The sequence below is a fragment of the Anomaloglossus baeobatrachus genome, chromosome 1, assembly GCF_048569485.1.
Source record: "Anomaloglossus baeobatrachus isolate aAnoBae1 chromosome 1, aAnoBae1.hap1, whole genome shotgun sequence".
NCBI lineage: Eukaryota > Metazoa > Chordata > Amphibia > Anura > Aromobatidae > Anomaloglossus > Anomaloglossus baeobatrachus.
This window is the reverse complement of record NC_134353.1, coordinates 60372306-60398057: the sequence shown is the minus strand read 5'-3', so window position 1 is coordinate 60398057 and position 25752 is coordinate 60372306. Positions and strand designations below refer to the sequence as shown.

At 48.7% G+C, this 25752-nt stretch overlaps 1 protein-coding gene across 2 annotated transcripts; it reads left to right on the top strand.

Moving 5' to 3' along the window:
• On the top strand, positions 1 to 25337 carry SLBP (stem-loop histone mRNA binding protein). 2 transcript variants are annotated; one of them, XM_075332780.1, is made up of 8 exons: positions 1 to 81; positions 9162 to 9293; positions 14975 to 15082; positions 17250 to 17312; positions 17575 to 17706; positions 19513 to 19659; positions 22779 to 22830; positions 24664 to 25337. In XM_075332780.1, exons 1-8 carry the CDS (start codon positions 44 to 46, stop codon positions 24775 to 24777), a joined length of 786 nt encoding a protein of 261 aa, XP_075188895.1. In that variant the 5' UTR covers positions 1 to 43; the 3' UTR covers positions 24778 to 25337. The 2 variants fall into 2 exon arrangements, with proteins under 2 accessions (XP_075188895.1, XP_075188883.1); XM_075332768.1 differs by having other exon boundaries at positions 14945 to 15082.
• Positions 25338 to 25752: the final 415 nt, after the last annotated feature.

Genomic DNA, 25752 nt, shown 5'->3' with positions numbered 1-25752 from the left:
GACCGGCGAGACGTGAGAGAGGTTGTATCGGAGCACTGCAGTCATGTACAGACACAGGGACACCCGCGCTGACGCCCGCCGGTAAGTTGTGCCCGCTATATCGGTTCCTGCAATTCTGTTTTCTGGCTGTTTGGGTTCCTGAACGTTTTTTCCCAATAACTTTATTTAAAATGTTCACTTACAATCAATGTTTTTTTTTAATAAAGGGGCAAATAAATAATAAAAGTTTTGCATTCTAAATGCATAAATCTGTGTTAACCTAGAGCCTGGTAAGTGTAATTTGGCCCCGACATTCCGCACCTCTGCCCCAGCCATGCGGTGCCCTTCCTTCCTGGCTGCCACATTCGTAGACCGAGCTGCTCCATGTCACCTAATAGAACTAATAATTATATATTCTTTAGCTGATCTATCACTTTTGAACCATTATGTGCAATTAGGAAGTCAGTTATGTAAATTGGACAATCCCTTTAAGTGGTTATGTATGGCTGTACGGTGGCCCCCATTGTATCTGGGGGTAATGCAGTTCTCTAGGCCCCCATTGTATCTGGGGGTAATGCAGTTCTCTAGGCCCCCATTGTATCTGGGGGCTATGCAGTTCTCTAGGCTCCCATTGTATCTGGGGGCAATGCAGTTCTCTGTAGGCCCCCATTGTATCTGGGGGCAATGCAGTTCTCTGTAGGCCCCCATTGTATCTGGGGGCAATGCAGTTCTCTAGGCCCCCATTGTATCTGGGGGCAATGTAGTTCTCTAGGCCCCCATTGTATCTGGGGGCAATGCAGTTCTCTAGGCCCCCATTGTATCTGGGGGCAATGCAGTTCTCTAGGCCCCCATTGTATCTGGGGGCAATGCAGTTCTCTAGGCCCCCATTGTATCTGGGGGCAATGCAGTTCTCTAGGCCCCCATTGTATCTGGGGGCAATGCAGTTCTCTAGGCCCCCATTGTATCTGGGGGAAATGCAGTTCTCTAGGCCCCCATTGTATCTGGGGGCAATGCAGTTCTCTAGGCCCCCATTGTATCTGGGGGCAATGCAGTTCTCTAGGCTCCCATTGTATCTGGGGGCAATGCAGTTCTCTAGGCCCCCATTGTATCTGGGGGCAATGCAGTTCTCTAGGCCCCCATTGTATCTGGGGGAAATGCAGTTCTCTAGGCCCCCATTGTATCTGGGGGCAATGCAGTTCTCTGGGCCCCCATTGTATCTGGGGGCAATGCAGTTCTCTGTAGGCCGCCATTGTATCTGGGGGCAACGTAGTTCTCTAGGCCCCCATTGTATCTGGGGGCAACGTAGTTCTCTAGGCCCCCATTGTATCTGGGGGCAATGTAGTTCTCTAGGCCCCCATTGTATCTGGGGGCAATGCAGTTCTCTAGGCCCCCATTGTATCTGGGGGCAATGCAGTTCTCTAGGCCCCCATTGTATCTGGGGGCAATGCAGTTCTCTGGGCCCCCATTGTATCTGGGGGCAATGCAGTTCTCTAGGCCCCCATTGTATCTGGGGGCAATGCAGTTCTCTGGGCCCCCATTGTATCTGGGGGCAATGCAGTTCTCTGGGCCCCCATTGTATCTGGGGGCAATGCAGTTCTCTGGGCCCCCATTGTATCTGGGGGCAATGCAGTTCTCTGTAGGCCGCCATTGTATCTGGGGGCAATGCAGTTCTCTGTAGGCCCCAATTGTGTTTAACTATCACCATAGCTGTAATAGGGCTCTGTTTTTTTTTTCTTCTTGACTGTGGCACTTAAGAGGTTAAACTTGTTTCCAGCTCCAGTTGCATCTGTATAATGCACCGTCCTGTATGGTGCAGGCTCTGCTCCTGAGCCCGGTGCATACAATACACTTATTTATGGTGAATATTGCGAAGGGATCAATCATATTAAAAAAATAAATTAAAAAATCTGCACCTGAATAAACTAAAGCGGGTGGCACTGTGGCTCAGTGATAAGCACTGAGCCACAGTGCCACCCGCTTTAGTTTATTCAGGTGCAGATTTTAAAGTTATTTTTTTAATGTGATCAGTCTTGCAGCGCTGGGGTCCTGGGTTCAAATCCCACCAAGGTCAATATCTGCAAAGGGCTTGAATGTTTTCCCTGTGTTGCCAATATATGTAGTGCACTGTGGAAGCAATAGCACTATATAAAAATATATATATATGTGTGTGTGTGTGTGTATATATGTATGTGTGTGTGTGTGTATATATATATATATATATATATATATATATATATATATATATATACGTGTATATATGTATTTAATATATACATATATCATATATACATAAATATGTGTATATATTTCATATATTTACATGTTATATATGAATACATAGATATTCATGTTTTATATATATGTATATAGTGTATGTATGCGTATGTGTGTGTATGTGTATATATATATATATATATATATATATATATATATATATTTCTTTGTCGCTCCATTCGGAGACCCAGACAATTGGGGTGTATAGCTTCTGCCTCCGGAGGCCACACAAAGTATTACACTTTAAAAAGTGTAACCCCTCCCCTCTGCTATACACCCTCCCGTGCATCACGGGCTCATCAGTTTTTTGCTTTGTGTTGAAGGAGGCACACATTCACGCAAGCTCCACGTTTTAGTCAGCAGCAGCTGCTGACTTTATCGGATGGAAGAAAAGAGGGCCCCTATGGGGCCCCCGGCATGCTCCCTTCTCACCCCACTCAGGTCGGCGGTGCTGTTAAGGTTGAGGTACCCATTGCGGGTACACAGGCTGGAGCCACATGCCGCTTTCCTTCCCCATCCCTTAGGGGCTCTGGGGAAGTGGGATCCTATCCGGTCATCCAGACACTGGGACCGGTCTCCCTCCGCAGCCCCTGGGGGAATCTGCCGGACAGGAGACGGAGTATCGTCAGGGACATGGCCCTGCATCCACAGGTACTCTGTGTCCCCGTTGGGACGGCGCATAAAGCACCTTGGGCCCAGACGCTGCAGCGACTGCGGCGTGGGTATGGGTCCGGGACTGCCGGCCGGCCGCGGTTTTAACTTTAGTCCCCGGCTTTTGCGGCCTAGTATAGTATTCTCCCGCCCCCAGGCCTGCCAGTCAGGGAAAAGGGCGGGACGGTCGGTATGACGCCGACAGTGAGGGCTGGAGTACACTGAGCTGTCCTCTGCCCCCCTCACTACTCACGATGGGGCACCAGATTCCCGCACTTTTGTGACTACGCCCACGCCTCCCTCCTCCTCAGAGAACGCCGTCAGCCATTTTTTCAGCACAGTCTGCAGTGGAGAACTTCTGGCTGCAGCTGAGGTAGACCCGGGGCAGGGAATCTGGTGGCCACAAGCCAAACCGGTCATCCAGCCACTGGGACCGGGCTCCCTCCGCAGCCCCTGGGGGAATCTGCCGGACCGGAGACTGAGTATCGTCAGGGACATGGCCCTGCATCTACAGGTACTCTGGGTCCCCGTTGGGACGGTGCATGAAGCACCTTGGCCTCAGACGCAGCTGCGACTGCGGTGTGGATTTTTTGGCTGGGACTACCGCGCCGACCGTGCCTGTTTGCCGGCCGCGGTTTTTACTTTAGTCTCCGGCTTTTGCGGCCTAGTGTGTTAAACTCCCGCCCCTGAGCCTGCCAGTCAGGGAGAAAGGCGGGACGGTCGGTATGATGCCGACAGTGAGGGCTGGAGCACACTTCGCTGTCCTCCGCCCCCCTCACTGATCACTATGGGCCACCAGGTTCCCGCACTTTTGCGGTTCCGCCCACGGCTCTCTCCTCCCCTCGGAACGCCGGCAGCCATTGTTATAATTCTGCCGGTGGAGGATCTCAGAATCTGCTCCACTGCTACAGGGACAGAGTTTGCTGGGAGAGGGGGATCCTAACGGTCGCCATGCACTGGGTCCGGGCTCCATCCGCAGCCCCTGGGGGATTCTGACGGACAGGAGACTGGACATCATCAGGGACAGAGCCCTGCATTATAAGGTACTCTGTGTCCCCTGAGGGACGGTGCAGGCAGCATCTGTGTTACAAATGCCGCAGCGGTTCCTGAGTGGTTTGTGAGACTGGGACTACCGCGCCGACCGCGCCATGTTTGCCGGCCGCGTTTTTAAATTTAGTCCCCGGCTCTTACGGCCTAGTGCCATATACTCCCGTTCTCGGGCCTGCCAGTCAGGGGTAACGACGGGACGGCCGACTGGACGTCGGCAGGGAGGGCTGGAGCATACGTTGGTATCCTCCTTCCCCCTCACTGAGCACTGGGGGGCACCAGTTTTTCAGGTGCTGACCCCCCTTGGTGCCGCAGTGTATATATATATGTTTATTTATATGGTATATGATCTCACTGTTCGGCAGCATTATTTGCTTTTGGCTGTATACCCTCACTGTTTACTCTGCGGACGACATGCTGTTGTCTGCTCTTAAAGAGTAAGGGTGCCAAGGCACTGGCTTATTTTACAAGCTGTACCTCTTGTGCGGCTATATTACAGGCACTGCACAGATGACAGGGACAGAGTTTGCATGTTGGAATCAGCAAATCTCTGAATAGCTTTCACATTCCAGGACTCAGTCTATGGACAGAGGGTCTGCTAAGATACTGGAAGCCTTGCAGTCCAGACCGATAACACAGGGCCAGGGAGCTGTGAGTTCATCGCTCCCGGGTCCCTCTGGGTCGGTACAACATCCTGGGGTAACACCCAGATCCCACGGTGAGAACTCCGTCACGGACCGCGGCCTATGATAGGCTAAGCGGGCACGCTGGGAACCTTCCCCGACTTCATCAGGAGTGCGTGTTTCGATCACTCTAACTCCAGAGGGGCCGTCCAGTAGCACAGAACATGACGGACAAGCGCTTACCAAGCGCCTTATTGACACACGTTACCCTTTTCCCCCCTGACGTGTTTAAGGGTTGGGCTCAGTGTCACAGGCGCAGGTTGTGTCCTTCACTTCTCAGGCGTAGGTTTTTTCGTTCTACGCCATGAGCGCCGTTCCTGGACTCTGCGAGCCGTACAGCGGTAGCATCCACCAAGTCGGTGGCAGTCTGCAGGGCCATGTGGCTACGTGAATGGAAGGCAGGCTCTGCTTCCAAGAAGTTCTTAACCGGTTTGCCATTTTCTGGCGACCGTTTGTTTGGCGAGCAATTGGATGAAGTTACTAGACAGTCTCGTCCTTGCCCCAGTCCAAAGGTTTCGGTCATTTCGGTCCTCAGCAAAGTTCCGTTCCTCCACGTCCAACAGGTCAGAGGAGGGCTAGAGGAACTCTTCTGCATGGCGGTCTAAGTCACAAGGCGGCTTCCTCATGACTTCGGCCTCACCAAGACCGCGTCCTCGGTCGGTGGCAGGCTCTCCCGCTTTTGCGACGCCTGGTGGCCACATGTCCAAGACCGATGGGTGAGAGACATTCTGTCTCACGGTTACAGGATAGAGCTCTGCTCTCGTCCTCCGACTCGTTTCTTCAAAACATCTCCGCCCCCCGAGCGAGCCGATGCACTTTTTCAGGCGGTGAACACTCTGAAGCCTCGATGTCACAAGGAGATTTCCTAGCATCAATTGACATCAAGGATGCTTATCTCCATGTGCCGATCGCACCCGAGCTTCAACGCTTTCTGCGTTTCGCCATCAGGGACGAACACCTTCAGTTCGTGGCACTGCCATTCCGCCTGGCGACAGCCCCACGGGTCTTCACCAAGGTCATGGCAGCAGTGGTGGCGGTCCTACAGGGCCACTCGGTGATCACTTACCTAGACGATCCTCTAGTCAAGACCCCCTCCTGGGTGGCATGTCAACACAACCTGACCATTGCTCTGGAGACTCTCCAGGGGTTCGGGTGGATCATCAAAATTCCAAGGTCAAAACTGACACCGACCCAATCACTGACTTAGCTCAGGATGGAGTTTTATACTCAGCGATAGTGAAGCTTCCGCTGCATAGTCAGCGTTCACTACAGACAGGGGTGCAATCTCTCCTTCGGGCCCAGTCACCCCTTGAGGCGCCTCATGCACTGTCTCAGGAAGATGGTGGCAGCAAGGGAGGCAGTTCCCTTGCGCAGTTTCGTCTGCGTCCGATTCTATCGGACACCGCAAATGGGACAGGAGGTCGACGTCCCTAGACAAGAACGTCTCTTTCCCTTGCAGAAAAACCTCTCTTCAGTGGTGTCTTCTTTCCACTTCCTGGGCGAAGGAAAAATCCTTCCGGCCCCAGCCGGGACTGTGGTCACGACGGACGCGAGTCTGTCAGGGTGGGGAGCGGACTTCCTCCACCACTCGGCTCAGAGAACCTGGACTCCGACAGAGTCCTCCCCTCGGTTCAGTGTTCTGGAGATAAGGGCAGTGGATCTAGCCCTAAAGGTGTTCCAGCGGTAGCTGGAGGGCAGGCAGATCCGAATTCAGTCGGACAACGCCAAGGCGGTTGCGTACATCAACCACCAGGGCGGCACACGCAGTCGTCAAGCCTTCCGAGCAGTTCGGATTCGGCTGTGGGCGGAAGCCACAGCCTCCAACATCTCCGCAGTTCACATCCCGGGCGTAGAAAACTGGGAAGCAGATTTTCTCAGTCGCCAGGGCATGGACGCAGGGGAATGGTCTCTTCACCCGCACGTGTTTCTAGAGATCTGTTGCCGCTGGGGAACGCCGGACGTCGATCTAATGGCGTCTCAGCACTACAACAAAGTCCCGGCATTCATGGCTCGGTCCAAGGATCACAGAACTCTGGCGGCAGACGCGCTAGTTCACGACTGGTCGCAGTTTCGACTGCCTTATGTATTTCCTCCTCTGGCACTACTGCCCAGAGTGTTACGCAAGATCAGGTCAGACTGTCGCCGCGCCATCTTCGTTGCTCCAGACTGGCCGAGGTGATCGTGGTACCCGGTTCTGTGGCACCTCACGGTGGGTCAACCGTGGACTCTCCCAGACCGACCAGACTTGCTGCCTTAAGGGCCATATTTCCTTCTGAATTCTACGGCTCTAAACCTCACTGTGTGGTGGCTCCTAGCGTCATCAGGGATATCTCCAGATGTCATTGCCACCATGAGACAGGCCAGGAAACCAACGTCCGCCAAGATCTATCACAGGACTTGGAGGATCTTCTTATCCTGGTGCTCTGATCAGGGTTTTACTCCCTGGCCGTTTGCCGTGCCCACTTTCTTTCGCAAAGGGTGGCCTTCCTAGTGGCAGTCACATCACTCAGAAGAGTATCTCAGCTGGCAGCGCTGTCATGCAAAGCCCCCTTCCTGGTGTTTCACCAGGATAGGGTGGTTCTACGTCCGGTCCCGGACTTTCTCCCTAAGGTATCCCCGTTTCGTCTTACCCTCTTTGGGTCCGCATCCAGTTCACCAATGTGAAAAGGATTTGCATTTATTAGATCTGGTGAGAGCACTCCGGCTCTACATTTCTCGCACGGCGCCCCTGCGCCGGTCTGATGCGCTCTTGTCCTTATCGCGGACCAGAGTAGGGGATTTCAGGTTTTCAAGTCAACCTTGGCTCGGTGAATCAAGGAACCGATTCTTGAAGCCTACCGTTCTTTTAGGCTTCCGATTCCTGCAGGGCTGAAGGCCCATTCTACCAGAGCCGTCGGTGTCCTGGGCATTGCGACACCAGGCTACGGATCGGCAGGTGTGTCAGGCGGCTACCTGGTCGAGTCTGCACACTTTCACGAAACACTATCAGGTGCATGCCGATGATTCGGCAGATGCCAGCCTAGGTAGGCGAGTCCTTCAGGCGGCAGTTGCCCACCTGTAAGAGGGGGCAGTTTTTCGGCTCTTTTATCGAGGTATTCTTTTACCCACCCAGGGACTGCTTTTGGACATCCCAATTGTCTGGGTCTCCCAATGGAGCGACAAAGAAGGGAATTTTGTTTGCTTACCGTAAATTCCTTTTCTTCTAGCTCCTATTGGGAGACCCAGCACCCGCCCCTGTTCCCTTCGGGCTGGTTGTTCTTTTGTGTACACATGTTGTTCATGTTGAATTGTTCTTTGGTTCATGGTTTCAGTTCTCCGAACATCCTTAGGATTGAATTTACCTTAGACCAATTTAGAAGTTTCCTCCTTCCTGCTTTGGCACCAAAACTGAGGAGCCCGTGATGCACGGGAGGGTGTATAGGCAGAGGGGAGGGGTTACACTTTTTAAAGTGTAATACTTTGTGTGGCCTCCGGAGGCAGAAGCTATACACCCAATTGTCTGGGTCTCCCAATAGGAGCTAGAAGAAAAGGAATTTACGGTAAGTAAACAAAATTCCCTTCATTTTATAGTGATCGCCTAAATGTGTAGTTGCAGTTTTCCATGTGCACACTTTGCATGATGTTCAGCAAAGTCTAAGGCTGCTTTCACACATCCGGTAGGTGCAGAGCTGGCCAGTCCGGCTCTAAAACCTATGCAACGGATGCGGCGAAAAAGCCGCATCCTTTGCATAAGTTTTTTAAATGCGGCCCGTCCGGTTTTTGCCGCATCCGGCGTCCATAGGCATGCATTGAAAAATGCGCCGCATCGGCCGGTTGCGGCGCAGTGCGGTTTTTTTTTTTGCCGCACAAAATAACGTGCCAGGCAACGTTCCATCCGGCCGCCGCATCGACTAAATCTGCATGCATTTGCATGTGGCAAAAACCGGACAGAACGCAAGCCCATGCGGCACTAATTAAAGTCTATGCAGGAAAACCGCAACCGGCAGCAAAAAAAAAGGTTGCGTTTTTCCTGCAAAGTGCCGGATTGTGCCGCACAGGAAAAATCGGAGGTGTGAAAGCAGCCTAAGAATCCTGACTTGCTGTTGACATGCTTATTTTATTTTTTTTTCCCTGAAATAAGCAGCATGTGAATTGTTTGGGTTTCCTGTTTGTATAATCCCTTGCAGAGCTTTATCACTGCAGGGAATTCTATCACAGCACTTTCTCACACACTGTGCATACAGCATGGTGTGTGAGGCTCTCCATAGGTCAGTAACCCGGGGTCATCATGGTGTCGTGACGACACACTGTTACTATGGCAGCGATTGGGTCCCCCTTTGTTCTCACAGCAGGGACCCGATTGCCAGAGGGAGATAAGTGACTCCTCTCCCTGCCTCCTGAATGTTGCGATCTCAGCATTCAGGGGGTTAAACTACCGGGACCGCTCTGGGCAGTGAGAGCTGGGTTCCGATGTAACATCAGCCAGAGACCCTTTGTTCTTATGTTTAATTTTTTGGGAAAAATTTACCATTATTGTTCCTTTCGTAGATCTGAACCTCCCACCCGCTGGTCGCAGGGACGAAAGCGAAGATCAGATGGTAACTTTAGACGCCATGCTGATGAAGAGGGGACGGTCTTTGATGAGAAACCTTCCAACAGCTGCGACCAACGTCCAGACAGGTGAGCTGGGTGCACGGCCATCACTATAGAATAACCCCTTGTGTCAATTTCACCTAAATTAAAGGAATTTTCCATGTAAAGAGGATTGCAGAATGCTTTAAGCTGCATGTATAGTATTCGCCCTCCTTGTATCCAGTGCCGCCTCCCCATCGCTACTTTCTCGCTATTTTCGGTGACGTCCTGTCGAAAGCACAAATCACTGCTGTAGCCAATTGCCACACAGGATCGAGCGGTCACCTGGATGGAGCTGCTGAGCTCAGTGATTGGCTGCAGCGGTGATGTGTAAACTGAGCAGCGAAGGAAGGCCGATGCTGAACCATGGCACGGAGAATAGTGTTAATATTACTCACAGTATGTCACAAGTGAGTACACCCTTCACACTTACGTAAATGTTGTATTTTTTTTATGGGACACACTGAAGATGACACTGATACAATGTAGTCAGTGTACAGATTGTGCAAGGCTCTGTGCACATGCTGCAGATTAACATTTTCTGCATGAAATCTGCACCATCTGGCGGAAAAATGCAGAGAAAATGCATGTTTCAGTGTTGGAGAAAGTGAAACAAATTCTGCAGTTGTGACCCCCCCCCCCCCCAAGGGATTAGTTTCACTTTCTAGAACATACTGAAAGTCTGCACCATTCACTGGCGCCGCACATAGGGGGGGCGGGGCAAGGGGTGAATATGCATGAGGCATCTACATACACTTGACTAGTCTGCAGGAAACAAAAAGGCTACATGCGCACGCTGCTTCTTTTTCGTGTTCACAAACTGCAGCCAAAACTGCACCTTGTCAGAGAGAGCCTGGAAATGTCACAAAAAATGTAGGTGCTTTTTTGGTGCATTTTTGCTGCTTTTTTGGTGCGTTTTTGGCTGCAGTTTTGTCAACAATTTTCATGTATTTTTCAGTTCAAACAAGCCCATAAAGCTTGTTGAATTGAAAAAAAAAAAATTAGAAATAAATAATTTAAAAAAACGGCGTGCGGTCCCCCCCAATTTTAATGCCAGCCAGATAAAGCCATACGGCTGAAGGCTGGTATTCTCAGGATGGGGAGCTCCACGTTATGGGGAGCCCCCCAGCCTAACAATATCAGCCAGCATCCGCCCAGAATTGCCGCATACATTAGATGCGACAGTTCTGGGACTGTACCCGGCTCTTCCCGATTTGCCCTGGTGCGTTGGCAAATCGGGGTAATAAGGAGTTATTGGCAGCCCATAGCTGCCAATAAGTCCTAGATTAATCATGTCAGGCGTCTATGAGACACCCTCCATGATTAATCTGTAAGTTACAGTAAATAAACACACACACCCGAACAATCCTTTATTAGAAATAAAAAACACAAACACATTCCCTCATTACCAATTTATTAACCCCGACAAAGCCCTCCATGTCCGGCGTAATCCAGCATGCTCCAGCGTCGCATCCAGCTCTGCTGCATGCAGGTGACCGGAGAAGCAGCAGACACCGCCGCTCCGGTCACCTCCATGCAGCTAATGAAGACAGCCGCGCGATCAGCCTGAGCTGTCACCGAGGTTACCCGCGGCCACCGCTGAATCCAGCGGTGGCCGCGAGTAACCTCAGTGACAGCTCAGCTGATCGCGCTACTGCGTGGAGCCGGCAGGAGCGTGGAGCCGGCAGGAGCGTGGAGCCGGCAGGAGCGTGGAGCCGGCAGGAGCGTGGAGCCGGCAGGAGCGTGGAGCCGGCAGGAGCGTGGAGGACGGGACTTTCAGCGGCGGTGGCAGTGAGAGGGGTCCATCTCCCCTGTGCGTGCACGCTGGGGACAGTGGTACTTCGGGGAACACATGGAGGACGGGACTATCAGCGGCGGCAGCAGCGAGAGGGAAAAATCAATGTTTTCAGCTGCCAATGTCCATCCCCCTCTCGCTGCCGCTGCTGATAGTCCCCGTCCTCCACATAATCTCCCCTGGGGACAGCGGTACTTCGGGGAACACATGGAGGACGGGACGGGACCACTTGCCTGACCTCACTTCCTGACAAATCACCTGCGTTTTTGCTAGCAAAAACGCAGGTAAAAGGCAGGTAAAATGCACCACTTTTGATTAGCATGCATTTTTCCTGCGTTTTTGATCCCCTCATTGATTTCAATGGGTGACAAATGTTGACAAAAACGCAGGAAGAATGAACATGCTGCATTTTTTTTGTCACAAACTTTTGACAAAAAAAACGCTGACAAATAAACTGCAATGTGCGCATGACAAATCTGACTTCTCATAGACTTTGCTGGGAAGTCAGATGTCAGAAAGTTCTGCTGACAAAACTGCAGCCAAAAAAGCAGGAAAAAAGCAGCGTGCGCATGTAGCCTAAGGCAATGTACAGGAATAAGTTGCATATCCTGAAAGGGCTGCCCAAGCCCTATATCAGGATACTGTTAGTATGAAGCACAAAAATCACCTGACAAATTCCTTTTTAAGGTCTAAACTGCTGGCAACAAGTGAGTACACGCCTAGGTGAAACTGGCCAAATTAATCATGCAGGTCACTAGGACTTCACAGGAGCCGCTGGATCCTCTTCTGTCCTCTGACAACATCACAGAGCTGGTGAATTTAGAGACCTTGCTCTCCTCCACCTTCTGTTTAAGAAGGCGCCACAGATGCTCAATAGGGTTTAGGTCTGGAGGTGCTTAGCCAGTCCAGCACCTTTATCCTACCGGTTCTTTAGCAAGGCAGTAGTCGTCTTGGAGGTGTTGTGGGTTATGTTATTATTATTATTATTATTATTATTATTATTATTATTATTATTATTATAGCGCCATTTATTCCATGGCGCTTTAAAAGTGAAAGAGGTTATACGTACAACAATCATTAACAGTACAAAACAGACTGGTATAGGAGGAGAGAGGACCCTGCCCGCGAGGGCTCACAGTCTACAGGAGGAGAGAGGACCCTGCCCGCGAGGGCTCAGTCTACAGGAGGAGAGAGGACCCTGCCCGCGAGGGCTCACAGTCTACAGGGAATGGGTGATGGTACAATAGGTGAGGACAGAGCTGGTTGCGCAGTGGTGTACTGGACTGAGGGCTATTGTAGGTTGTAGGCTTGTTGGAAGAGGAGGGTCTTGAGGTTCCTCTTGAAGCTTTCCATGGTAGGGGAGAGTCTGATGTGCTGAGGTAGAGCGTTCCAGAGTATGGGGGATGCACGGGAGAAATCTTGTACGCGATTGTGGGAAGAGGGGATAAGGGAGGAGCAGAGACTGAGATCTTGTGAGGATCTGAGGTTACGTGCAGGTAGGTACCGGGAGACTAGGTCACAGATGTAGGGAGGAGACAGGTTGTGCATGGCTTTGTATGTCATATGTTGGGATATGTAGGTAGGGGATCACACTCTGCTTCAGTATGTCACAGTACATGTTGGCATTCATGGTTCCCTTAATGACCTGTAGCTCCCATGGCTGGCAACACTCATGCAGCCCCAAACCATGACACTCCTACCACCATGCCTGACTGTAGGCAGGACATACTTGTTTGTCTCCTCACCTGGTACCACTACACACGCCTGACACAATCTGAACCAAATAAGTTTTTCTTGGTCTCATCAGGCCACAGGACGGTTCCAGTTATCCATGTCCTTGGGCTGCTTGTCTTTAGGAAACTACTGGCTTTTATGTGCATAATATTTAGAAGAGCCTTCCTTCTGGGATGACAGCCATGTTATGTGATGCAGCGTATGGTCTGAACACTGACAGACCCCCCACCTGTGTAAGCTTTGTAGCAATGCTGGCAGTGCCCATACGTCGATCCTGAACATACGACCTCTGGATATGATGCTGGGCTCGTACACTCTGCTTCTGTGATCGACCACGGCGAGGCTCATTCTGAGTGGATCCTGTCTTGTTATACCACTGTATGGTGTTGGCCACCGTGCTGCAGCTCAGTGTCAGGGTGGTGACAATCTTATATCATCGGCCATCTTTATGTAGAGCAACAAATCCTTTTCATATCCTCAGAGAATTCTTTGCCATGAGGAGCCATGCTGAACTTCCAGTGATCAATGCGTGTCGTGAAACTGAAATGACACAAGGGGAGCGCAAATGGTGTCTTATCTGTGTGATGAGTTATTTAGAGGGCACCAAATGTTCCCTGTTACCCAAGCTGCGCACTGACACTGTACATTGTATCACAGGGTCCGATCTGCAGTGTTGCCCCAGATAAAGATATAAAATGTTTACAAAAATGTGGTGTGTACTCACTTGTTACATACTATGTATAAATATATCCAGCTAAATCCCCTTTAAGATGGAAAATTTAGCAGTAAGTTTGCACATTATTTAAAGGGGTTGTTCAGGTCTCATATTGTTGCTCTCTGGAATTCCACAGCTCCATACACCACACAGTGGCCATTTGTGGGTACTGCAGCTGTGATCATACACTGCTTTGACAGCTGAGGTGCAGTTCCTGAGAATGGCCACTATACAGTGTGCAGCGCTGGTGTTTCAGCTCTAAACACTGTTTATATCAGGAGCTGCATATTGCTGATCAGCGCCGTATATCAGACCCTTGACAACCCATTAAAATGATTTTTCTAGAACCCACTTCATGAACGTGAAGAAAATTCATCCCTAAGACGGAGGCCACACGGGGTTATGTGCGATCCTTGCATGACACTCGGATCACGCTGGCAGATCAGCAGGAGCAGTGTCATGCAACTGGTGTGATCGGGCCGGCACTTGTGGAGGGGGAGGGGGGGGGAAGGGCCGGCACTTGCGGGGGGGGGGGGAAGGGCCGGCGCTTGCGGAGGGGGGGGGAGGGCCGGCGCTTGCGGAGGGGGGGGAAGGGCCGGCGCTTGCGGAGGGGGGGGAAGGGCCGGCGCTTGCGGAGGGGGGGGGAGGGCCGGCGCTTGCGGAGGGGGGGGAGGGCCGGCGCTTGCGAAGGGGGGGGAGGGCCGGCGCTTGCGGAGGGGGGGGAGGGCCGGCGCTTGCGGAGGGGGGGGAGGGCCGGCGCTTGCGGAGGGGGGGGAAGGGCCGGCGCTTGCGGAGGGGGGGGGGCGGCGCTTGCGGAGGGGGGGGGAGGGCCGGCGCTTGCGGAGGGGGGGGAGGGGCCGGCTCTTGCGGAGGGGGGGAGGGGCCGGCGCTTGCGGAGGGAGGGGGGAGGGGCCGGCGCTTGCAGAGGGGGGGGGGGACGGGCCGGCGCTTGCGGAGGGAGGGGGGGAGGGCCGGCGCTTGTGAGGGGGGGAAGGGCCGGCGCTTGTGAGGGGGGGAAGGGCCGGCGCTTGCGGAGGGGGAAAGGACCGCCGCTTGCGGAGGGGGGGGAGGGCCGCCGCTTGCGGAGGGGGGGGGAGGGCCGCCGCTTGCGGAGGGGGTTGCTCACTTATGACAATAGACCATATCAGATACTACTGGAAAGTCTTTAAAAGCAAAGCTATGTAAAATGTTTAATATAACCCAACTGCAAAAACGTCATCCCTCCAAAAACATAGATTTAAAGGGATTGTCCAACCCGCGGGTAGTGACTGACTACAGACTTGTGAATCCTCACCGCTCGCATTCATATTGATGAGATTGTCTATCCAATGTATCCTAGGTTAAGATATTTTTTTTGTTTGGTTTCTGCCATGTTTCTGCTAATTTTGCAGCTGATATAATGGAGCCCGGCCCTGATCAGGGGTCATTACTTTATTCTGTGATTGGTCCGCGTAGGCTCATCTCTCGGCCTTCCTTTCCTATCAGCTTCACCACGCCGGAGAGCCACAAGCCGGTGTCCAGATGTAAGGACTGGGGGTCATCGGTGGAGGAGGAAGAGCTGCTGTTGGAGACTGTGGAGAAAGACCTGGCAAAGTAAGAGCCGAGAACCCAGTATACTACTTCAATGTGGTGTTTGTTTTTCTGTTCTTTGGGTGTTCGGGTTATAATACTCACCTAATGGTCGGTGCAGTGCAGACTGGTTGGATGGTTGTCTCCATTCTCCGGGTTCGCACCTCCTCTTTCGGCCATCTTTGTTGTCCTCCTTCTGAAGCCTGGGTGCAGGACGCATCCTATGTCATCCACACTAGCCAACATTAAGGTCTGGCGCAGGTGCCCTGAGCAGGGCAGATCAAAGCATTGTAGTGCGCCTGCGCGGGACTTCAGAGTCGGCTAGTGTAGACGACTAAGAATGCGTCATCCACACTAGCTTAAGAAGGACAAAGATGGCCGAAAGAGAAGGCACGGACCTGGAGAACGTCCTTCTTTTGACCAAGCATTCCATAAGTGTATATTATCCCTTATATACCCCCCCAAAACCTTTTTTATATTTTCCCGCACTGAACGTCAGTCCGATGGGCGTCCTTGCTGTGGCGGCTATCCTTCCTTTTTGCCGCTCATTGCCATCTTTTTTTGCTCTGATTTTGAAGTGCATGACTCCTGTGTCATCCATATAGCTGGGGCAAATCTCACACCTGCGCATACACGTCATCGGCTCGTGCATGTGCACTTTGGACTGCTTTACTGCAGGCAGAGCCTAAAACACAAGTGCTCGTGCATGCACCGGCGGGATATCTGCGCAAGCGCCAGATTTCCTCCCAGCTTTGTAGATGGCAACATAGCTGGGTGAAATCTCACGCCTGCGAAGACTCATCACCTGCTCGCGCATGCGCACTTGTGTTTTAGGCTCTGCTCACAGTATGGCCGAGCAAAGTGCACATGTGTGATTGCTGCATGATTTCCCCTGACTATGAATGATGCAGAAATCATCCATGTCAAAGGAAAAGGATGGCAGTCTGCAATGGAGGGGGGGGACATGCCCCAGCAGGCGCCCATCGAACTGCACCATCCGGATTTACATACTGTGAAAGGAAATATAAGTCTCTGTGCGCATACAGCATTTTTTTTTTTTTGAAGCTGCGTTTTTGGCCGCAAAAACGCACCAGAAAAGATGCATGCGTTTTTACCGCGTTTTGCTGCATTTTTGATTACCGTGTTTTTCCAATTCATTGCATGGGTGGAAAAACGCAGGAAAGAATTGACACGTCCATTTTTATTTTATTTTTTTTAGCTCGAAAATGCAGTTAAAAAAAAATGTGCGGACAGCAAAAATGAAGTCATAGACTTAGTCATGCAGTTTTGAGCCCAAAGACGCACAAAAATGCATCCGAAAAACGACTAGTGCGCACAGAGCCTAAAAGATTTTTTGTGGGGTATCGGGGGTAGTGAGGGGGCGGAGCATAAGCACCTTTTATAGAACGCAGCACAGTCTGCTGAAGATGGTAGTCCACACATGAGAAATCTGGTGATAGGTTCCCTTTAAAAAAAAGTCCCCCTAATGAACTAAAAATACTTTACTTGTACTATAATCTGCAATACGACCAGTATATAGAGAAAATCCTGGTTTGTTTTGGGGGCTGAGCCCCACAGAAGGATAGATGGTGTCCAGGGTCTCCAGCAGATCCCTGCCCCGGTCATAGTAACCAATGGGTACCCAGTGATCATGTCATATAGGGACGATAATAGGAGGGTGTGCAGCGCCTGAGTCCCCCGATACACTTGAGAACATTCTAAGGTGCCACTATGGCCCAAGGTGCCACTATGGCCCAAGGTGCCACTATGGCCCAAGGTGCCACTATGGCCCAAGGTGCCACTATGGCCCAAGGTGCCACTATGGCCCAAGGTGCCACTATGGCCCAAGGTGCCACTATGGCCCAAGGTGCCACTATGGCCCAAGGTGCCACTATGGCCCAAGGTGCCACTATGGCCCAAGGTGCCACTATGGCCCAAGGTGCCACTGTTTTGTGGGGAGGGGGGGGTCAACGTTTTGACTGAACAGCCCCCCCACCAAAGCTTCTTAAAGGAAGCAATGGGTAATTGAGACGTCTGGTTGTCGGTGACACCTGGTCAGGTACTGACCTTCACCACTAAATATTTGACATCCAAAAGTGAAGATAGTCAGCCACAAGAAAAAAGTGCAGAGACTTAATTGCGTTTTTTTTATTAATTTTATAGGTAAGATACAAATTTTTTTGTTTGACAGGTACAGAAGAAAACTGCTCATTAACGATCTGGTTCAGAGAGAGCGGAAACTGTCGTCTGAAAGGTACACATCTTCATTATTAATTTTTATTTTATTTTTATTTTAATTATTATTATTTTAATTATTATTTTAATTATTATTTTAATTATTATTTTAATTATTATTTTAATTAGTATTTTTTTTATTAATTATTTTTAATTTCTAGCTTTTTTATTTTAATTTTTAGCTTTTATTTTTTTTTTTAACTTATTAGCGCATGATTTTATAATTTATTTTATACCTTATTTTGATATTTATTTATTTATTTATTTATTTTTTTTAATAGCTCTGATTCAAAGGGGTCTTCCAATCAAGGAGAAATGGAAACAGATCCGGCCGTACTTGCCAGGAGACAAAAGCAAATAAACTACGGGAAGAACACAATCGCATATGACAGATATTTAAACGCTGTGCCAAGGTAATAATGAGATCTTTTTCATAAAGATTGAGAATGGTCATGGGTTAATCTTATGAAGTGCAGCAAATACATTTTGTACTATGTTAAACTCTTTCCAATAAAAAATACACCCACATCCGAAATCTGAATTCACTGTGAACCAAAGGGGCCGCCTTGCCATCTTTGTATCCTCTTGTTGCTCAGACTGCGGTTAGAGGACCACCCACCAGGGTTTTCATGTATAAACTAAAGCCAGTGCTATACTGGCGCTATCATGCTGATTCTATACATACCTTTAGTTGTGATATTGGATGTATAGTTTCTCAAATACAGGCAAGTAAAGTTCGTGATGCACTGTTTGATAGCAGGTACAGAATATCTAATAGATGGGTCGGGTTTTAGGTATTCCCGACCCTGTCTGTCTGTTCTTCCTCCCTCCTCCTGTAATAACACAGCGGGAGGAAGGACAGGCAGTACAGGGGCAGGAATCAACTAGCAAAACCCGACCCATCTATTAGATATTCTGCAGCTGCTGTCAATCAACAGTGAATTTCACAAACTTTACTTGCCTGTATTTCAGAAAGTATACATCCGATCTCACACGTAAAGGTATGTATAGAATCAGCATGATAGCAGCAGTATAGCACTGGCTTTAGTTTATATAGGAAATATAGGAAAATTCTGGAGGTTGGTCCTCTTTAACCCCTTCAGCCCCAAGCTTATTTTGACCCTAAAGACCAGGCCATTTTTTGCAATTTTGACCAGTGTCACTTTGAGGTTAACTCTGGAACGCTTCAACGGATCCCGGTGATTCTGAGATTGTTTTTTCGTGACATATTGGGCTTCATGTTAGTGGTAAATTTAGACCGATATTTTTTGCGTTTGTGAAAAAAAACGGAAATTTCGCGAAAATTTTGTAATTTTCAAACTTTTAAGCTAAAAAGTGAAGTGGCTTAAAATGGTTTGTAAAACTAAAGACTCAACTAGGTAAAAAAAAAAAAAACCGTTAATGGCACTTTAAAACAGTGTGGCTGTGGCAGTTAAAGCCTGGCTACTGGGAGGAAATTAACTTTATTCCTCCCAGCAACCTCCAGCTTTGTCAAAGGCACAGTTTCATTGCTTACTACATAGTGGCAGCCATAACCATGCTTTCGTATACTGATGTTTAAAAGTAAAATAAATTTCAATAATTTTGTTTGTGGAGAAAAGTAGTTTCCCTACCCCCCCCCCCCCTCATTACTTGTGACATGAAGATACAAATTCAGGCGTTTCAACATATTTTTAACCATAGGGAAAACAATTAAATTACCTCTTCCCCCACAATTTAAACATTATGCTGTACAGCATAATGGGCGGCACGGTGGCTCAGTGGTTAGCTCTGCAGTCTTGTGGTGGCTCAGTGGTTCAAATCCCACCAAGGACACCATCTGCAAGGAGTTTGTATGTTCTCCCCGTGTTTGCGTGGGTTTCCTCCGGGGTCTCCGGTTTCCTCCCACACTCCAAAGACATACAGATAGGGACTTTAGATTGAGTCCCAATGGGGACAGTGTTGCCATTGTATGTAAAGCGCTGTGGAATTAATAGCGCTATATAAATGAATAAAATTATTATAAATTATTATTATTATTACAGCAAAATTATTTACTTTGCAGAAGGGGGGGAAAATAGTAAAGCTCAATCATTTGCCCAGTCTGGAAGTGGTTGCAGCCTTTTCGATAGCTGGCGTTTTGCAGTTTGCTCCTTAGAGAACGGTTTACTTGTTCACTTGTTCTCATCCTTTGCTCTGTGTAAACTTTGTGTGATTTCATTTTCTTTTTTTCTTCTCAGACACACACGACAGCCAATTCATCCAAGGACCCCTAATAAATTTAAGAAATACAGCCGCAGGTCTTGGGACCAACAGATTAAACTTTGGCGCATTAAGCTACATGCATGGGATCCCCCGAAAGAGGATACGGATGATCTGCAGCCATTGTAAGGAGACTTGTTCACTTTTTATTATACTTTCTAGAATACTTTGCTACACACCTACATGCCCGTGCTTACTGACATGGACAAATGTCCGGGGGTTAAGATCCTGGAGACTTCAATGCCTCTCTTGGGAGGGGAGGAAATGTTACTGGTTGACGGGTGGTCTTTTTACTTCTGATTTCCCGGCTATAGAGAATGTTGACAGTCCCTATAGAAATGAGGTGAAAACAGACGGTCTAGGAAAAATGCTTCCTCTGGTTGATCAGAGCTTGTATAAATCGAAATGTAATATTGCGTATGTGACGCCCTGGAGACCGGGGTACCCAGCACCGGATCGGGGTCTATTTCTTGAGGGGATGTCACGGGTGGCTCGACCCCCCCCGGGCTGTGGTCTCAGGCGATGCACAGTGCAATGGGGGGGGGGGTTTATTTACAGGGGATAAATAACAGTTTATAAGAGTTTTTCGTGACGCCACCTGGAATAAATGTGGCTATTTATGGCCACCGCTGCCAGTAGCTGGCCGGGGATGATGATGTGGGGCAGCTGAGGTGGAAAGCCCTGTCCGGGTAGGGCTGTGGGTCCCAGGCAGGTGAGGTAAAAGGCAATGGTGGTTATAGATAATGGTATTGTGAGGAGACTTTAGGGGCGCAGACACTTGATCAGCAATAGGTTTTTTTCAGCTTCGATGGTCCCAATCCTGGATAGGTGGCAACTGTCCAAATGAGAGACTGAGACACAGGCGACGTTTAACCGGTTTACTTCAACAAAAACTGCATAACGACAAGCCCCGTCACCGGAGTCTGTATCAGGAGGACCAAGTTACTCTGCCCTGCCGGGTCCTTGGCCCCCTTCTTTGCGCTGTCTGTGTGTGGCCCTGCTGCTGTGTGTGAACTGGCTGCCGGCCCAAACTGTCCCTCCCGGGTCCTAATTCAACAGGCAACTTGAGTCCTTTTCCTCTGCTTACCCCCTCCGGGAGTACCGCTGAACTCACTGGATGTTGCTGTGTCTGACCCTGGTGAAGCTTGAATCGCCTTCACTTTTCCTGGTTGCTGTATTGTGTGAAACTAATGCAGCCACGGATCCAGTGTCCGTATTTGCGCCTTTTCAGGGGTAGATATTAATGGCTACCCGGTTCCTAAAATGTTCCTCTTCTGTCTCCTCTTCAGACCGATGGCTTGGGCCTGGAAATTGTCAGTCTCTCCTAAGTACCTCAGAGCAATTTCTCTGTGACTGCTCCTCTGAGTGTCCCGACTCCAACTGAAAAACTATTTTACCTCAGATCAGAATATATATAGGGGAGTCTCTTGAGCTCCCCCTTCTGGCCAGGGGTGGTAGTGCGGTGTCTGCTCTAGTGCTTATGTTGAGTAACTAATGATGGTTTTACTGTGGCTAATACCACTAGGGGTGCCACACGTACATGTCACGCTGAGCTCCATCCACCCACAGTATACGCTGTCTATATTATATAGCCTGTACTTGGCTAACCTCAACGTTCAGGGCTGTGCTCCAATCGTTGCTGTTAACCAAAGTTTCAATAGTTTGGTTTTTTTTTTTGTTGTTAAACTGGTCACAACATGGAACAGTGGAAGCGGAACTAAAAAAAAAATGTAGTTTTTATTTTTTAATTTCTCCTCTCATTCAGAGATATTGGCTTGTGAAATATAGGTTATGATTAGTTAGGTTCAAGTGGGCGTTACCAGAGATTTGTCTCTAGAGGCGTGTCCTTCCCCTGAATGAGGCTGACCAATCATAAGCAGGCAGTATCATCCAGGGAAGAAAAAAAACACACCCTCTCTTCACTGATCTCTGTAGTTACTGTGTAGATGCTTAATTCCGCTCTATTGTATCGGTACAAACACATCCAGATCTCATCTCATGGCAGTTAGTGTGGGGGAGAGAGTGACTGCTGACTGTACAGAAGTGAGATGTGGAAGTGTTTGTAATGAAACATAGCTGAGCTCTGCTGTATTGGTACAAACACTTCCACATCTCATCTCATGGCAGTTAAGGGTGCTTTACACACTGCAACATCGCTAGCGATCTCGTTAGCGATGTGACACCAGATCGCAGATAAGATTTGCCGAGATGGCACATAGGTCATTCTTTGTAGCATTGGTCACATGTGCGATCTCGGCAAAACGTATGTTCGGTCTGGCGTGTTATATCGCTAACGAGATCGCTAGCGATGTCGCAGCGTGTAAAGCACCCTTTACTGTAAATGGAGAGTGACTGCTGACTGTACACAAGTGATATCTGGTAGTGTTTGTAATGATACATAGCTGAGCTCTGCTTTATTGGTACAAACACTTCCAGATCTCATCTCATGGCAGTTAGTGTGGGGGAAGTGCTGACTGTACAGAAGTGAGATGTATAAGTGTTTGTAATGAAGAAACATAGCTGAGCTCTGCTGTATTGGTACAAACACTTCCAGATCTCATGGCAGTGTAGAGGGAGAGTGACTGCTGACTGTACACAAGTGAGATGTGGAAGTGTTTGTAATACAGAGCTGAGCTCTGCTGTATTGGTACAAACACTTCCAGATCTCATCTCATGGCAATTAGTGTGGGGGGAGTGCTGACTGTACCCAAGTGAGATGTGGAAGTGTTTGTAATGATACATAGCTGAGCTCTAACATGCAGATGAACATGATAGAGTAGAACCTAAATTTTACAAGCCATCTCTGTATGGAGATAAATTAAAAAATAATTACAATTTACTGATGTTTACAGCTATTATTCCATAATATGATGAGCTTTAACATGGTCATACTAATGAAAGGTCCTCTTTAAATGACGTGGATACCAATGCTTGTGTGTATGATCATGGGGCACAGATTACCTTGGCAGCCGGGGACCACTGAAGGGGCCACATCACTGCCATCATATGTACTCCTGAGAAGCTCCAGCAGGCTTCATAGGAGACTGCAAGTTACACCGCCATATAAGAAAATACTACGGCCAATCACTGCTAGTTCAAGTCACGAACGGGGGACTAAATATGGGGGGGGATAAATCATTCACTTTTAATATCTCAGAATTCTCATACAATTTAGCTTTATAATTGTCTGTTTGCTCCAACAAAACACCGGCAAACTTTTCATATTTTATTTTTCTTCCCCTAGTTCTGAAGAGATGATGTGCTCAACCTCCGAAGAGGCGTCAGAAGAGAACTTTGTAAGTAAAATATTACCTCTTGGGTCAAGTTTCCACCGAGTGTTTGATGCCGTGTAATTTTACAGCTCCAACAAAAGTGGGATTATAGAAACTTCATGCACATTGTGTTTTTTTATAAAATGATTGTCGCTGCAGTTTTTTTAATCCGCAACTTGACTTTCTCTTGCGGGTTATGATTTTCCCCCAAAAATTGCATTGCAAAAAAAACACCATAAAGTGAGTTTCTAAAAATGTAAGTTATCCGCACACGACAAGTTTAAGCCAAATATTGGGAAGTTTAAAAAAAACAAAACAAAGCGGCTTTATTTAAAAAAAAATGACACAAAGAACCTCAGATACCAGAACCCTAATACATGCAGGAAATCTGCACCATTAAATACCTTTTTGGAATTTGATCTTAAAGACAAACGTTCTTGTAATTTACTGAATCCTTTCTAGAATTGGTAAAATTTATAAAAAGCTGAAATGTAACCCTTTCTATTCTCCACCGCTGCCTACTATAACCCTTTCTAGTCTCCAGCCCTGCCTGCTATAACCCTTTCTATTCTCCAGCGCTGTCTGCTATAACCCTTTCTATTCTCCAGCCCTGCCTGCTATAACCCTTTCTATTCTCCAGCGCTGTCTGCTATAACCCTTTCTATTCTCCAGCCCTGCCTGCTATAACCCTTTCTGTTCTCCAGCGCTGCCTGCTATAACCCTTTCTATTCTCCAGCGCTGCCTGCTATAACCCTTTCTATTCTCCAGCGCTGCCTGCTATAACCCTTTCTGTTCTCCAGCGCTGCCTGCTATAACCCTTTCTGTTCTCCACCGCTGCCTGCTATAACCCTTTCTGTTCTCCACCGCTGCCTGCTATAACCCTTTCTGTTCTCCACCGCTGCCTGCTATAACCCTTTCTGTTCTCCAGCGCTGCCTGCTATAACCCTTTCTATTCTCCAGCCCTGCCTGCTATAACCCTTTCTATTCTCCAGCGCTGCCTGCTATAACCCTTTCTGTTCTCCAGCGCTGCCTGCTATAACCCTTTCTGTTCTCCAGCGCTGCCTGCTATAACCCTTTCTGTTCTCCAGCCCTGCCTGCTATAACCCTTTCTGTTCTCCAGCCCTGCCTGCTATAACCCTTTCTGTTCTCCAGCCCTGCCTGCTATAACCCTTTCTGTTCTCCAGCGCTGCCTGCTATAACCCTTTCTGTTCTCCAGCCCTGCCTGCTATAACCCTTTCTGTTCTCCAGCCCTGCCTGCTATAACCCTTTCTATTCTCCAGCCCTGCCTGCTATAACCCTTTCTATTCTCCAGCCCTGCCTGCTATAACCCTTTCTGTTCTCCAGCGCTGCCTGCTATAACCCTTTCTGTTCTCCAGCCCTGCCTGCTATAACCCTTTCTGTTCTCCAGCCCTGCCTGCTATAACCCTTTCTGTTCTCCACCGCTGCCTACTATAACCCTTTCTATTCTCCACCGCTGCCTACTATAACCCTTTCTATTCTCCACCGCTGCCTGCTATAACCCTTTCTATTCTCCACCGTTGCCTGCTATAACCCTTTCTATTCTCCACCGTTGCCTGCTATAACCCTTTCTATTCTCCACCGTTGCCTACTATAACCCTTTCTATTCTCCACCGCTGCCTGCTATAACCCTTTCTGTTCTCCAGCCCTGCCTGCTATAACCCTTTCTATTCTCCAGCGCTGCCTGCTATAACCCTTTCTGTTCTCCAGCGCTGCCTGCTATAACCCTTTCTGTTCTCCAGCCCTGCCTGCTATAACCCTTTCTGTTCTCCAGCGCTGCCTGCTATAACCCTTTCTTTTCTCCACCGCTGCCTGCTATAATACTTCTATTTTGTTTAGTTTTCAGGCACTCCAACCAAAGTCAGAAAAGTGGATGCAGAGGGGGATTTTGATTTGGATGCCTGCCTAACTGCGGATGCTGACGAGGACTTTGCTCAGTTAAGTGTCAGCTGATGGAGATTCTGGCTTCCTACATCCACAGTACTTTTTTGTTCATATATATAAGGCTCCCTTGGGATGGAGCTTGTATTCGCTGCTCGTTTTGCAGCCGTTATGTAGAACTTTATGCCAATCCATTCCTGTGATATTGGTGCCGGCAGCTATATATATATATATATATATATATATTTTTTTTTTCGGGTGAAGCACTTCATACTGGAACAGCCGTGCTGTCAATGCTTTTGTCTACTGCTCGGAGTGGATGCTTCTTGTGACCGTTGCTGGGAATAAGCCATTTCGGATCCTTCCTTTTGGTTATATACCTGATAATGCCGATGTGATATATTGTCCGATATTAAGGAGACCGTGGAGGAGCTCAACACCCAAGAGAAGTCTTTGCAAGGCTGCATGATCGGGACTAATCCAGTGACGAATATTGACCAGTTTGTTTTTTGTTCTGATTTATTCACACGTTTTATATTGTTTTATTTATGCTAGATTATGAGCAACTCTTTGGCTTTATATAAAACCCTTTCCTAATGAGGCTTTACATAAACCTCTCGAGTGGCAAACAACTATTAGTGCTGTGCAATCTTGTCCCCCCCCCCCCTTTTTATTTCTTCGTCATTTCATCTTAAGGAGCACATCGCTCCTGTCTCCATCATCCTGTTTACCAAGAGCATTTGTGGTCCTGAAGATTGACCATTCAAGCCATCGGCGTGGATGAGCCCGCTGGTCCATACTGCGTTTCACCGTGCCGCTGGAGAAGGCTACATCGGAGGAGCGCAGGCGCACTGATTGGTCCGATCGGCGCTTACAATCTCAATCACCGATCCTGTTGGCTCCACACAAGCTGTGCAGTCTTAGCAAGCATTAAGAAAAAACAAAAAAATCCTTCTTAAACTGTATATTGCTCAATTTTACATTTTAACCATAATATTGAGAATAATCCTTTCCTACGGTCATATTGCCTTTGATAAGAGTATCTAA

What these genes read in the sequence shown, in the direction of transcription:
- SLBP (XM_075332768.1), top strand. Translation starts at nt 44, where the DNA reads ATGTACAGACACAGGGACACCCGCGCTGACGCCCGCCG. An exon ending in TGCGACCAACGTCCAGACAG is followed by an intron (nt 9,294 to 14,944) that starts GTGAGCTGGGTG and finishes TGGTCCGCGTAG; the next exon opens with GCTCATCTCTCGGCCTTCCT. An exon ending in TATTTAAACGCTGTGCCAAG is followed by an intron (nt 17,707 to 19,512) that starts GTAATAATGAGA and finishes TTTTCTTCTCAG; the next exon opens with ACACACACGACAGCCAATTC.